This window comes from Acartia tonsa, chromosome 12 (assembly GCF_053477335.1).
Source record: "Acartia tonsa isolate MP-2025a chromosome 12, ASM5347733v1, whole genome shotgun sequence".
In the NCBI taxonomy this organism is placed as follows: domain Eukaryota; kingdom Metazoa; phylum Arthropoda; class Copepoda; order Calanoida; family Acartiidae; genus Acartia; species Acartia tonsa.
The window spans coordinates 30,560,359-30,576,696 of record NC_137271.1 but is presented as its reverse complement, the minus strand read 5'-3'; the positions used below and the strand labels follow the sequence as shown (position 1 = coordinate 30,576,696).

The 16,338-nt window shown below is 30.8% G+C and overlaps 1 protein-coding gene across 1 annotated transcript; it reads left to right on the top strand.

Annotated features, from left to right (window-relative positions):
* The first annotated feature begins 8,835 nt into the window (after positions 1 to 8,835).
* LOC145334558 (uncharacterized) lies at positions 8,836 to 14,469 on the top strand. The gene is made up of 4 exons (XM_080180032.1): positions 8,836 to 8,917; positions 12,839 to 12,965; positions 13,308 to 13,387; positions 14,285 to 14,469. Exons 1-4 carry the CDS (start codon positions 8,841 to 8,843, stop codon positions 14,388 to 14,390), a joined length of 390 nt encoding a protein of 129 aa, XP_080036158.1. The 5' UTR covers positions 8,836 to 8,840; the 3' UTR covers positions 14,391 to 14,469.
* The last annotated feature ends 1,869 nt before the right edge of the window (positions 14,470 to 16,338 follow it).

Sequence of the window (16,338 nt, the reverse complement as noted above, 5' to 3'; positions counted from 1 at the left end):
CATCCATTACTAACACCTACGTTTATTTCTCTTTTTAACCAAGGTATTAATTTTTGGAGACAAGTAATATCAAAAAACAAGGATGGAACAACTAGGGTGAAGCAAAGCTAAAACAAAATAATAATCGGTCATTTCCCTCAAAGGGACTATGGAGCATAGAACACCCTTCCCTTATTTTGAACTAAAGCGAAAATAAGGTAAAGTAGTTATTTTTAGTATGTTTATTTCAAAAATGATCCACGGGTAGGCTAAAAAAATTCCACGCTTTTGAAAATACCCATTTAAGCGGATTGCACAGCCTTATAGGCACATGTCTTGGTATACTGGAAAAGGTAAAAATAAAATTTTATTTTGGGGGCTTTTTGAGAAAATCCGCAAAATATTTTTTTTTTCATTTTCGCCTATAATCCTCTAAAAATAAGGTAAAAAATGTTAGGACATGCTTTTTAAAACTGTTATTGCTCAGCCAATAGTTATCCTAAAAAAATGTTAGACATATAATTATAGAAAAGCTTAGCCTTTAAAAATTGTTGCTTCTGCATTGCTATACTACTATTCAGATCAAAAGGGATCAAAAGACAATGGCCAATAATTTGATGCACATCCCCAATGATGATACACAAAATTACCCCTTCTGTAGATTACAATTATTGGTTGAAACATTTGGACACTCAACTTTCAGAACCAAACAATCAAAGTTTAATAATAAGTCCCCAAAGTTGTCAAGTCAACGATTAAGAAAAAGTTATTATAAGACTAAAGTAATAAACAGCCAATGTCCCCTCCCTCCCAAACTACTATACTGCTTTTTCCAGAGAGAGAGGGGACAATGTGTTTATTACACAAGTCCCCAAAAATTTATAAAAATGTTTTGTTATTCCTTGGCTTTTCAACTTTTTGGGGCTTTTGTTACTTTTGATTAGTTGTTTCATTGAGTTGAGTGTTCAAACGTTTCAACCAATAATTGTGAAATGAAGTTCTGTAGGTTAAAAAAAAATGCAAAAATACACCAAAACCACATGAAGAAGTGGTCAGAGGTGAATTGTACATAATAGTAAAGTTGCTTAAAATTAAAAAAATATGAAATTGTTCTTTTGGTGTTAAAACTTTAAAATGAAGTTTAGAAGTAATTTTTAAAAAAATCCGCAAAAAATACACCAAAACCAGATAAAGGAGGGGTTAGAGGTGAATTGTACATAATAGCAAAGTTGCTTAAAGTTTAAAAATATGAAATTGTTCTTTTGGTGTTGAAACTGTAAAATGAAGTTTAGAAGTAATTCTAAAAAGATCCGCGAAAAATACACCAAAACCACATGAAGGAGTGTACACTTTTCCTCAACAGTTTAGCGGATTTAAAACCAACACGCAACAAGCGGTCAATGGATCCTTTAAATAGACATATTTGCTGAATCAAAACTGGTTTTACCTAAATTGTATCTGTTCCTTCTTCAGGATTATAGAATTTCAAAGATTTTAACCAAAAATGTGCGATGATTTGACTTTAAAATAGCATTTAATCTTAATGTTCATGGCTTAGTAATATAAGTTTGTCATATTTGTTGAGGTTTTAAAACAATATTTCTATAGACAATTCAACACTGCATATTTAGGATTTATAACAATGGTTATTTTATGCATTATGAGAGATATAAAAAGTCATATCAAAAGTGCTTTTTATATATTAATTCTAAATGTTTAGATACTTTGCCGTTTATCACACAAAAGTAAATATTTTTGTTCTAAACCATTTTGAATTTTATATGGATAAAAAAATTGATATAATGAACAAGGATGACAACATCCATAAAAGCGAAGCAATGAAACGGTAGGACAAACGGACTTGTATAGTGTTAGAACTCAATAATCAGAATATAAAAGTATAAGAGTCGAAGCAAAATTGTAAGTAAATTTGTTAAAAAAAACTGCTTGATACAGGATAATGTTTATGGACATACTTACATTTTTAGGACTTGATTATAGAGTTGCATAGCTTATGATATTGTACTTTGTTGTCCCAGGAATCTATATACCAAAAATCAGATCAAACGGAGAATTAGATCACATAAAAATTTGTTGTTAAAAAATTTGTTAAGTTATCAACATGTTTTAAATGAACGTACGGACATTCTGGTAATGATTATAGAGTTGCTACGCTTTATTATCGTACCAAACTACTACAGGAATGACCATGCAAAGTTTGAAATCGATAGGCAGATTCGCTATTTTTTTATATTGAGCTAGTATATCTTAATTAAACACCAAATTATTGTCTTGTGTATTTAAGATTATTTAGCAATTGAAAAAAATTATTATTTAATTTTGTATCTTATTTAAGACATTGCAAAACCTTTTTCAAAATGTGATCATAATCTAAATAGGTCAAAGATTTTGGTCCTTATTGATCTATAATTATATTTTTTTTTAAACAAGACTCTTTCAACCTTGGCATGGTTGGTTATTTCTGTAGTAGTAGTAAGGTACGATTTAGAAAGCATAGCAATTCTACAATCGTTGTCTATTTACAAAAAGTTGATTTGAAACATTTTTTATATTCCTACTACAAAAAGGTAGAATGTTATAAACAAAGAATATCAAAAATGTAGGAATGTCCTTAAACAGTATCCTATATTTTGCAACAAATTTACTTACATTTTTTTAGACTTATACATATGTATATTTGCTTTTTCAGTTATGACACTCTACAATTGTTAATGTTTTTTTGTCCTACCCTTTCATAGATTCACTTTTATGGAAATTTTCATCCTTGTTATTTAATGTATAATGAACTATTAAGTTGTTAACTAATTTGACTAGGTATACTTATTAATAACAGTCCTTTGATATAATCAATTAAAGGCCTAATGTCTTCAACAATCTATTGTTTATGTGGTTGATAACTTAATACTATCGTGTCTTTTTTACATACAAAATTCGAGTGTCAATGCTAATTGTTTCTATGTAAACAAGGATGACAACATCTATAAAAGCGAAGCTATGAAACCGTAGGATAAACTGACATTATCATTGTGCAGTTTAAGAAGTGAATAATCAGAATATAAAGTTATAAAATTCGGAACAAATGTGTAAGTAAATTTGTTTAATTGTTTGTAATTAAAAAAACTGTTTAAATACAGGATAATGTTAAAGGACATAATTACATTTTAGGACTTGCTTTGCTTTAAACATTGAACTTTGTTGTCCTAGGAATCAGTATTCCAAAAATAAGATCAATTAGGTAATTTTTACACATAAAAATTTGTTGTTAAAAAAGTTAAAATCAACATATTAAAAGTGGGCGTATGGACATTCTGGTAATAATTATAGAATTGATACGCTTTCTAAACCGTATCTAATTAGTACAGGAATAACCTTGCAAAGTTTGAAATCGATAGGAAAATTCAAACATGTCCAAGTTAATGAAAAAGGTAATTGTTCCACCTAAAAAGCTAACTGTTACTGAAGGACGGACAGACTAACCGACCCCAATTGTAGAAAAGCTTCAATTTAAAAAAAAGTATATGTTGTAAATCAATTGTGCCAGTATTTTTAGTTAAATGATATGTTTATTTTTTATTACTGTTTTTACTTTCTAAGTTTAAAATTTCAAGGTAATTTGAAGAAAAACAAGCATTAATTAAAGTCAGAAGTTACCCCCGTCGACAATTTTATAAGTTATAATTAATCTACAAAAAAAGGTTTTTAAAACAACTACTACTTTCATGTGTTAAGGGTAATATACAGCATATATATTTTACATCAAAGGTCATTTTAAAGTCAAATCATCACACAATTTTTGTTAAAATCTTTGAAATTCTATAATCGCGAAGAAGGAACAGATACAATTTAGGTAAAACCAGTTTTGATTCAGCAAATGTGTCTATTTATAGGATCCATTGGCCGCTTGTTGCGTGTCGGTTTTAAATCCGCTAAACTGTTGAGGAAAAGCGTTGGTCAGAGGTTAATTGTACATAAAAGCAAAGTTGCTTAAAATTCAAAAATATGAAAATGTTCTTTTAGTGTTGAAACTGTAATATGAAGTTTAGTAGTAATTGAAAAAAAATCCGCGAAAATTCCCCCAAAAATGAGTATACACAAATAAGCAAACTTTTAGTTTTTGCATAGATAGACATTTCATGTTTTACAAAATTTTTTCTCTGAAACCAAAAGTTTTTGAGTTATTGAATTTTAAACCGTTTTGGCCAACTCTGGCCCACTGTGCCTTGGTTAAAAAGAGAAATAAACGTAGGTGTTAGTAATGGATGCCTTAGAAAACAAGGATGAATTGTTCATAAGTAGGAGCTTAATAGCATATTCTGTATTCGCTACCATGGCCTCGTTGTCAAGAACATGATAGGTTCGAGTCTTGTTCCGACACTGCTTTTTAAGTAAAGACATTTGAAATGGTTCTTACTGCTGCTATGTCAGATGCGCGACGTAGATAGTTAGAGTATGAGGTATGCCTTGGCCCAAAACAGGCGCAACTCATTACCATGCACATTTAGGACTTCTCATACAAAGGTCGTGCAATCAAAGGGTTGGTTGTCCGATGGGTATTGGTTATCCTAGGCGATTCAAAATGCAGAGTATGTTCAAAGGTGACGTGGAGAGGACTTGTACCCGAAGCGTCAACACGCCCTCTGTGCTAAATAAAATGTGAAAGTCCTCAATCGTTTAATTGAATAAAGATAACACATGATTATCCTTATACTAAAGTAACAGGATGTTTGTCTGTTTGTATGTGTGTCTGTACCAAAGGATCTTGCTAACCGCTGAACCGATCGGGTTCTCCTTGACAGGGTAGATTCTCATAGGTCCCAGGAAGTTTTTAAACTATTTTGGGGGAGGGTACCACCACCCTCCTAAAAGAAATTTTTAAAAAATAAAATTTTTTTTTACGTTCTTGATTTTAGAAAGAGAGTTCAACGCAAACATAAACGTCTAACGCAATAGACATGTTTTAAATATTAAAAAAAAACATTTAAAGTGCCACTAGAGGCCTCTAGGGGCGTAGCCGCTAGTTTAGGATATTATATCAGGTTAAATATTGGATTGCTATCCCACTAATTGTTTATTGTGATAAAATTATATCTATCATGACATGCATTTTTCCCTACAAATCATAAGCATCGTACCATATAACATAAACATCAAAATGTGCTAGTTTTACTTATATGAATATTTTATTTCAACTATTTTTTTTTTTAATAGAGTAACAGGATGTCTATCTGTACTGAAACTTCTAAACCAATATGTTTCTTCTTTAACTTCCCATAGGTCTTGAAAAGGTTTATATCTTTTTTGGGAGAGGGTACCTCCATCCTCTCAAGAAAAAATAAAAACAAAAATAAAACAAAAAATAAAACTAACTAGATGCCTCTAGGGGCATAGCCACTTGTTTGAGATAAAGCACCTATAATAAAGTTTAATAAATTGCCAAGAAATGAGAAATAAAAGTTTGATGTAAGAATTTATTTCATTTTATAGATTAATTTATGATTAAGAAATACATTCTAAAATTAAATCACAACTTCCCTTTCTAACAATACATTCATACAAATATTATTAACAAATAAGCAAATCAAATTTACCAAAGATTCGTTTTCTTCTTAAAAAAATAGTTTGAGATCATAAAGGAATTATTAATTGCAAAGGAAGACAAGAAAATTTTCTATTTTTCTATACTTTTAGAAGCAATACCATACTTTGTGCTAAGTTGGCAATTATATTTTTAAAACCGTAGATTTTCTACGATTAGGGTCGGTCCGTCCGTCCGGAACTACAGTTGAAAGTTATTACAAGGCCCAAGGACACAATCTACAAGACCTTGAATGTATCCCCATTAAGAAAGTGAGAAGCACAGACCCCTGAGAAGCACAGACCCCTGGATACTTCTAGCTAGAGAAAAACTTTTCATTAGGTCTTTTGATTCATCTCTCAATATTGAGACACCCTTGCCTGCCTATCCGCAGCGCTCGGCCCCCTAGCCTGCCTAGCCACAGCGCTCGGCCCCCTTGAAAGCCTAGCCGCAGCGCTCAGCTCCCTAGCCAAAAACCTAACCTAACCTAAAATAGTTGTTCTTTCGGGGAAGGGTATAAAAAGAGGAGAACGCCAAGTTTTATTGAGATTTGCCTATTGGTTGGGGTGCTAGTGCGATCCCTAAATTTTAAGTTTTCATGATTTTCTTTACTCCTATTCAAGATAGACACCTGGTATTTTTAGGGATTAAATAAGTTAACAATTTACATATCCCCACAATGTTTCATTAATATTTGTATATTGGTTGAGGTGCTAGATCGTTTCCTAGATTTGCATGTTATAAATCTTACAGGGTTTCATGATTTTTTTAGTTTAATATTTTTTTATGAAACTGCTCTATTGTTCATTTATTCCGGATATTTATCCATAATTTTTAGGCTTCGCTACTTATAGATGTTATCATCCTTGTTCTTTATATATATATATTACTAGAGGGGTACATGGCAGATTTACCACTAGCAAAAATACAGTGATAGTACTGTCATAAACACAGTGATTTGTTGTCATAAACACAGTTTTACTGTCAAATTCACACCCGCACTTTTAGGGGGTATGACAAAAATACAGTTATTGCACTGGCATATTCACAGTTTTGCTGTCAATTATACACCTACATATTGACAAAAATACATCTATTAAATTTATGATTTGTCAATTATACACCTACATATTGACTAAAATACATCTTTTAAATTTATACTTATTTATCCAGTTTATTTATTACATAGGTATTCAAAAAAATATGTTTTAATCAATGTTGTAGCATTATACCCATATTGTACAATGTAACATACTTAAATACATTTCATCTAATTTATTAATTTAATTGAAAATCGTGGCAACTCTAAATATATCTTAATTCTTTACCTAATTATTTTTTTAAATCATAGCAATTCTACAAGTATTTTAATAATTTAATTATTTTAAAAATCGTAGCAACTCTACAAGTAATACTTTAATTATTGGAGTTGAACTAAGCTAAATGACGAAAGTGAGGTCTAGTCTAAGGGACAAACTTGATTCAGGTTAAATTGACCTTTAAAAATATTTGTGAAGTATGGGTTCAGAATTGATAACCATAAAATTTATAATAAAGTGCACCCGGGAAATTTTTAATAAATATGTTGATTATCAACAATCTTTTTTTAAATTACTTCAACTACTCTATAATATCCAATATTCGTCTGTTACCTTCTTTTGATAAGTTTAGAATTATTGTTGTGTAGATTAATTTACATGATGAAAAAATAAATTAAAGGTATAGTTGCATGAAGTGCATTTCAGAAAAATATGTTAATGAACAACAATCTTTTTTTTTTATTAGTGCAACTACTCTATAATCCAACACGCCAAGCTACAATTGAAACAAGACAAAAGTAAGTGCTGAGCTCTGGAACCTATGTATGGTGAAATTAGACATTAAACCATGATCAGTTGCTTTGCTAAGGTCACGGAAATTCAGCCTTAAATAAATCATATATAGAGAGGTTTTATGACAGACTTTATAAAAGCAAAGTTGTTCAAAATTTTAAATATATAATCTTTGCTTTTCTTGTCATGATTATGCGGCAACTCCTAGGGGGTGAAAATTGAATTTGAAATTTTCAAATCTAATTTTCTCAAAAAGACCCTACTGAAATATTTAGGTTTTACCTGGAATCATCACGGTTTTAGGTCTAATTCGTCTGTTACCTTCTTTTGCTGAGTTTAGAATTATTGTTGTGTAGATTAATTTAACTATAAACATTATTATTTATAGATTTTACAAAATTACTTAAAATACTTATTAGTAATATGAAAATAGGTGTATTTTTGTCATCAAAACTGTGAATTTGACAGCCTCATTGAATTTCATGGGTGTGAAAATGACAGTAAAACTGTGTTTATGACAGCAGTGAAGGTGTAATTTTAACAGTGGTTAAAAAAATATTGCCAAAAACACAGTGGCACAATATAACTATATTGCTATTGGCTAGTTTTCTATAAGTACATACCTATTTATCTATTTCTCAATAAATCAATTTTCCTCCCCCGCCATTACTATCTAAAAGAAAGAAGTAAATATTTATTAATTTAAATGATTTTTAAAAGATTTTTTCAATTATATTTTTTTCACATTACCATTACCAAGGGGTTAATATGATTAAAATTTTAGTTTTAATATTTTAACACAAAGGAAGTGTCGCCACAATCAAATTCTTTTAAAATACAGTTTTCTTAGATTTACTCTATTATGAATGTATATTTTTTATTTATGAAATAAGGATTAAATACTTCAATGTAATTCAAATATCTACATGAAGTGAAAAACTTAATTCATTCCATAAACAAATAGAATAAAGGTCTTATCGCTTTGGTCAATGAGAGTTTAATGAGGATTATTGGAGCACTATGAGTTTTAAACACTTTACCATTGGAAGACTCGAGCTCATTTATAGACGTTTATTTCCTATATAGATCTGTCATGGATCTTGATGCAATAAAGCAGGCTGTTTTGTAAATGTTAAAAATTGGAAGATTTCATTAAATAAAAGTAATCGCAAATATACTTAGTAAATAACAGGAAAAATTAAATTAAATATGTTTTCCCTTTTTATGTTTAGTCATTGTGCTTCGCCTTTTTCCTCAAAACATGGTACGACATACGTGTTATCTGAAGCAAAAACATTTTTCCAATTCAGTATTTTATTAACTTTTAGCATGAATAACATGAATATACATAAAAAATAAGATGGTATGTTTTTTTTGCTGGATAAAAAAAGCATCAAGCAACGTCTAATTCAAAACTTTTTTAGAACTTTAAAATGTCAAGATTTACAGTTGTTGTGTTAATTGCATTAATATTTGTGCAAGCAAGAGATGGCAAAAAGAACTTGCCAAAGTAAGATTTTTAATTTAAACAAGGATGCTAACACTGATAAACAGTGAAGCATTAGAATTTAGAACAAAATAAGGTGAAAATGAAGAATTAAAATTAACAGGCGAAACGCCACAATAATTTCAAATTGAAAAAACACCGAGGAAAGTCGAATTTTGATTTAATTTTAAAATAATTGATTCTTAAGACTTGGCGTGCAGAGAGATATGTCGGAGGGGTGGGTAAATTTAGACACCCCATTTATGATTTACGAAAACCCAATTGGAACAAAATCGGGTGTATTGCAAACAACAAAATGGGTGTATTTTAAGTGTCAGGGGTTTGTTTCACCCTGGAATTTCACACCCCCCCCCCCCCCCCCGGCAAATAAAGGGATTTATGCATTAATTATTATGAAATGTAGTGTAAGGTAAAATTAACGATTTTTCTAAATAAGAAATGTTTGAAAAAAAAAAATTTGATCCCTATCACTTTAGAGGACAGCTGATGACCCCCAGTTTTATAGATGACCCTAAATAAATGTTAAAGATAAAAATTACCCTGAAAAGTATACAAAAATGTTTTTTTATGTGTTAAAAAAATTCATTTTAAAACATTGATTTTGAGGATGATGACCTTTAAGATGCTCCTGTTGGTGGTGATGGTGAGCCAATTGTTATCAAAGTGCATGTACATTACAACAACTTGTCTATTATCCTATGTACAATTGGAGCCTCCCGACAAGAATTATAACCATCTTCTAAAAACTACAGTATTCACTATATTAATTGGAGTAAATAAAATTGCAATTCTTTTCTTTTTTAATAATGCTGGGCTGGAGGCTGCTATGACTACAAAAATTGGATCATAGTTTAATATATAAGTTGTCATCATGGACATGCACTTTGATAACATTTGGCTCACCATCTCCACCAATAGGAGCATCTTAAGGTCATCATCCTCAAAATCAAGATTTTAATATGAACACATAAAAAAACATTTTTGTATACTTTTCAGGGTAATTTTTATCTTTAACATTTATTTAGGGTCATCTATAAAACTGGGGGTCAGCAGCTGTCCTCTAAAGTGACAGGGATCGATTTTTTTTTTTTTCAAGCATTTCTTATTTAGAAAAATCGTTAATTTTTACCTTACACTATATTTCATAATAATTAATGCATAAATCCCTTAAAAAATTATTAATTTATCAGAATCAATCTTTGAAAGTAGAGAAAAGTGCAAAAAAAACTTTTTTTATTGCTTTGTTTTGGATTTGCATATTATTTTTGTTCACCAGTATTTCCCCCAAATGCTGTTTTTGAGATCTTGTGCTTTATCAGTGCTGATTAATAAAAAAATAACAGTGGAATTTTGTAACCAAAAGAGGCATCTATATTTCATATTTATTGTAAAATCATCCTAAATGAGTAATAAGGCTGCTATTTTGAAAATTCAGATTTGCATATTATGTTTGTTCAGGGTTTAGTATGCAATTTTGACAATTTTGACTTTGGAAGATTACTTGCTACACCTTCATATATCATAATTGGGGCTGCCCCCATTTTTTTTGGTTAATTTCAGGTTTATATCGACACACTAGAGTTGAAATTTTGTAAAAATCTTTAAAATGGGTATGGTACAAAAGCCTTAAAAAAGCACTAAAAACAGTTTTTTTTGCACATTTGAAAAACTTTGCAGTGCTTGTACTGTCGCAATTTTTGCATTACAGAAGAAATATTTTGCATGGATCATTTTTTTGCATAAATCATCCATATTTTGGCTGGGGGCAAAAATTTTAACAAAATTTTTCAAATCCAGGACAGGCTAATAAACATAATACATTATCTATTGTCCATTTAAGACACATAAAATTAGGCTGTAGTTAAATTTATAAAATTTAAATAAATGCATGTATTATGCCATAAAACAAATTTATCTTAATCATATATCAAATATGATCAGATATAAAAAAAGGGTATTCAAACTTATTTCTAAAAATATTTTTAAACAGTATGTATCTTTAATGTGTAGAGTTTTCATTCCTTTAATTATAGTCAAATAAAAATCATTTAATTCTTTAAAGTTAAAATAATAATATTTTAAGTTTTTAACAATATGTAGCAAAATTTACTTGATGTATAGTAAAAAACAAGGATGACAACATCTATAAGTAGCGAAGCACAAAAATTATGGATGAATATTAGGGTGGGTTCATATCGAAATTAGACAAAGAGTGCAACAGATAAAACTAACTTAAAGAAAATTTCTGACCAAAAAAGAATTTTATAAAATTGAGATTTAGAATGTGACCACTTAAAAATATAATTCATTAATAAAAAAATATGCAACGACGACATTTAAGTCATTTCTACTTATTATCTCAGTAACTTTTAGTGCTAGAGGGCTAAATATTTTTGTGCATTTCCCCAGTTTAATAATAAATTTCCTACTACAAGTCAGTCAAAGTCATATTTCGCTTCCTCACCCTTTATTTACCAACGACCAGACATACAATTGTATAGCTATTTGTAAATGATAGTAAACAATTAATTGAATCTGAACTATGGCTTCATGGTGCTCCCAGGAAAGGCCTTGAGGAGTAGGATCAGGAACTTTTGTCCATTTCAAAATATCTCGTTCCTAGCCTTAGAAATGACTAAAAAACCACCATTTTTTAAGGTTTATTGAGAATTGTCCAATTTGTAGAATTTTTTTTTGAGGTTTTCTCAGGCTAGGAACGAGATTTTTTTTTCAAAAGTTCCTGATTCTACTCCTCAAGGCCTTTCCTGGGAGCACCATGAAGCCATAGTTCTGATTCAATTAATTGTTTACTATCATTTACAAATAGCTATACAATTGTATGTCTGGTCGTTGGTAAATAAAGGGTAAGGAAGCAAATATGACTTAGGATAAATTTTAAGAGGTGTATTATACTCATAAAAATCATTTGCAGATCCGCTTTGGTCTCACAAAAAAAAATGTCCAAAATCTACCCACCCTAATGAATATCCGGCAAAAATGAACTATGTTGCAGTTTCTTAAGAAAACATTAAACTAAAAAATCACAAAACCTAGTAAGATTTATAATTTGAAAATCTAAGAATCGATCTAGCACCTCAACCGATAAGCAACTTTGTGGGGACATGTAAGTTGTTAACTTATATAAACCCTATAAATATCAGCCATCTGTCTTGAATAGGAGTAAAGAAAATCATGAAAACTTAAAAAGCTAGGTATCGAACTAGCACCCCAACCAATAAGCAAATCTTGATAAAACTTAAAAAGTATGCAGAATATGAAAGTATTCAATCCCTGAAAATTTCAGCCGTCAATCTTGAATCATGAAAACTTAAAAATGTATGATACGATCTAGCAACCCAACCAATTAACGAATCTTAATGAAACTTGGTGAAAATATGAAGTATGTTAACAGAATTAATCCCTAAAAATGTCAGCTCTCTATCTTTTAAAGTAGCCGAGTAAATCCCTTTCTGTCTCGCTACTAATAAACTGTAAATTCCAACCAAAAAGCTATTTGTTTTTATTTTAAAATCAGCAGTATAATTTTATTGGTGTCAGAGTCTATGTTGCGTTAGACGTTCATGTTTGTGTTGAACTCTCTTTAAAAATCGAGAATGTAAAAAAAATTTTGATTTTTTGTTTTTTCTCTTGGGAGGGTGGTGGTACCCTCCCCCAAAATAGTTAAAAACCTTCCCGGGACATATGAGAATTTACCCTGTTAAGGAGAACCCGATCGGTTAAGCAGTTAGCAAGATCCTTTGGTACAAACAGACATTGTTCTACTTTGTATTATAGACTAGCCTATTGCGGTTTCCATTATCTACTCGCGCCGCCACAGGGTCCGCAACCGCTCACCTAGTTTATTATTAGTTTTTCAGATCTTGATGTTTTAGACGTCATTATTATTTTTTTCCCTTTTTTTAGGAGAGACCCAAAATTGTTCTTTGTATCAACCCATACTTCAACAGTTTTAGCTACAACAACAACAACAGTCAGTTCAAGAGTAACATGTCTTCTGCTATCAAAAACTGCTTACAGTAAAGTTTGTAGTGTAAGTTCTATTAGATGTGTACCAATTTTTGTAGCAAGCTGGATACTGGATATTCAAATATGCGGCAATATAACATTTTATATTATACAACAAAAATTCCTGTTAACAAATAGCCACAATTATTTCCTAAAGAACGTGTCCTTACTTTGGTTATTTTTTTAACCCATTTGTGACAAGCTCCCAAAGTTTAAATTAAAGATCTTACTAATTTTGTTCATAATGGCAATTTTCTTTTTTTTTGTTGCTTTTTAGTACCTTAAAAACAACTTAATTTTTTTAATTACTTAAATCAGGGGAAAATCTGGCCAAATATAAAATTAACTTTAAATACTTATATGACAGGGCCGTAAGAGGAGGCAAGCCACCATTCAAGAACATGGAAATTCACCTGTCAATGACATCTCCATCTCCAAAGTTAAGAGGTAATTTTATAGAAACGAAATTTATATAAAGATAACAGTCTGTCGTCTTTCTTGTGTTTGTAGCTTAAGACCTGGCTAATAGTTGAACCGAATTAGCTTTCCTTTACAGTAAAACATCTTCAAAATATAAATAATGTTTTTGCTTTAAAAAAATTTGTATGTTTATATGTGGCCAGCTTTAGTCTTCTTTTGCAAAAATATATATTCTGTAAAACTTCTAGACCCAAATATAAAATATTTAATTTTATTACAGTATTTATTTTAACTCTTAACAGTCGGAACCTCGTCCAAGGCCCCCCCCTCCCCCTATTCTATCACAGCTTCTTCAAAGACTTGAAGGAAACAAAAATTGGGCATGTTCCCTATTTGATAAAGATTTTTCGGATCTACTGCAGTTCACGGTTAAAATATTGCTGGTAAGCAATATTTTCAAAAATCTATGAATTTTAAAGGCTGCTAGCTGCCAAACGGCTGAACGTACAGATCATACCCGCACACCATTTTAAGCGGCATAGGAATCTGGAATAGCCAGGATCCAATTATGCACAGGGAAAGATTCACTGAAGAAAAAACGCGTAAATAGGTCTTTTTGGCACATTTCTCTGCACTGCGAGAAAATTATGCATTATTGATTTATCGCTATTCCAGATTATTTGTAGGCCTTCTTATGCCTCTTAAAACAGCATGCGGGCATGATCTGTAAGTTCAGCCGTTTGACAGCTAGCAGCCTTTAAAATTCAGAGATTTTTGGAAATATTGCTTACCGGCAATATTTTACCATGAACTGCAGTAGATCCGAATTTTCAGCTACAAGTCAGTCAAAGACAAAGTCATATTTTGCTACCAGGTTGGCTAGAATTTCTAGAACTTTTAATAGTAATAGTGATAATTTTTTAGGGGTTTAGAGAATGATCTGACATCTGGATTGAAATCTGGAATAAAGGATATTGAAGACATTAGGAACAATAATTTAATTTCATTTTTTGACAAATTTAGGTTTTAACAGTTTTTTTTTTGTTTTTCTTAAGCTCCATTCAATCTCTTAACAAATTTTCGTTAACTGGTTTGCGTTTTACAGGAAAGGGTAGGAGGGAGGGAGAGAGGTAGAACCCTTCTCGAATATAGTTATAATCCTGCCCAGAAAATGTAAGAAGGTACACTGTTAAGGAGAACCATATCGGTTAAGCAAATTGTAAGATCCTTTAGTACATTTAGAAAGACATCATGTTACTTAATATAAGGCTAGTGGCAATGCCCCTAAAGAACCTGGCAGCCCTTAAGGTGAGTATGAGAAAAGGGGAAAGTCGCTTCCCCCCTCTTTATATTTTAGTTTTAAAAAGGAAAAAAATTATTGACACCATTTAAAGGGAAGTCTAGTACTAGGGGAGGAGGTGGTGGAACTCTCCCCAAATATAATTATGAACGTGCCCAAGACCTATGAGAAGCTACACTGTTCAGGATAACCATATCGGTTCGGCAGTAAGAAAAAGCGGCACTTTCTTTTTCTAGGGGTTATTTATCATAGGAGGGTGGAGGTACCTCCCCTTACACTGTTAAGATAAACTATCCTGTTACTTTTATATAAGGATTAGAATCTCTCAAGCATGTATTCAAAAAATGAAATTTTGAAAATATTCAGCGAGCGTAAGGGAAGGTTTGCCTGGTATTACATGACAAAGACTCAAACTTCAACCTATACTCAAACAGCTACATCAACCACCTATTCAAGTAAGAAATATCATCACACTATCCTAAGCGATGTTTCTCTATGTTTTGGTAGAATCTGTACTACCGGAGTGCTGTAATCATGGCTCATAGTTCTGTTTTGGAAATTGCTGATCCGAATGGGTCTTACCTTCCAAATCACAGAAGCTTGGAGTGGTTTAAGGCTATCTCACTAACTTCCCCAAGCCCTCACCGAGAGGCTTAGGGCGAAACAAGTAGTTATCCTATAATATAGATTAGTAAGGTTTTCTGCCTGAAGAATATGATTTCTAAGTCTTAGACTAATTTTAAAATCTTCAAATACAGAGCCTCTAGATGCTTGGAGTGCGGCCACAAGTATATTTAAATTAGTAAGGTTTTTTTTGTCTTTTAAGATCTGTTAGCTTCAAAGAGTTCAAAGGATAGTTTATTTTTACAAATCTAAGTTTTTGTAAGGTTTAAGGCTATAATTCTGCAATTCCCCCACCCTTTTGAGTTTAAAGCCCATTAATGTCAGGGATCCAAATGCTAGTGTATAATTTATTAGTCCAAGTTGTATTTTACTGGTATCTTTACACTAACTTTAGAGTTATTCTTGAAGAATTTAAAAAATTATTTATATAAATGTATTTTTTTATTTTCAGCTACCATATCCATAACTGCTCTTGTCTGTACTCCTTCACTGTTTGTTGCATGTGGAAAGAAGTAATAAAGAAGATATATGGAATCAGATTTTTAGTCCTCAGAATTCAAGATTTATTTATTTATTATTACATATTTATTTTTGTTATTTTATATCAGAATAATAATAAACATTTCTATAACAAAATGTCCATCTAGCTGATAAAAAAAATTCGTTTTTAATTTGTAAGTAAAAGTTATCCTAAAAAGAAATTATCACATTTCTTAACCTTTACTTGTATTAGAAGCTGAGAAACTTAGAATGTAAGACATTCAACGCCCACATCTTTCTAAAAAAAATGTTAGCTTTCTGGTTTATGTATTTTTCTTTCCATTGAAAAGCTGTTAAATTGTTATTTATCTTATTTATTTGCACTAAAATTTTTAATATGTTAGAATTTTAACATGTAGTTTTAATAAACAATTCTTTTTCAGAGGAAAAATTATTTTTGAAAAAAAGGATGAAGTATGATTTTCAATGCTATAGGTCAATTTTTAAAAGCGAAGCTTTTCTATAATTAGGGTCGATCACTCCGTCCATTCATCAGTCCGTCAGTCCGTAACAG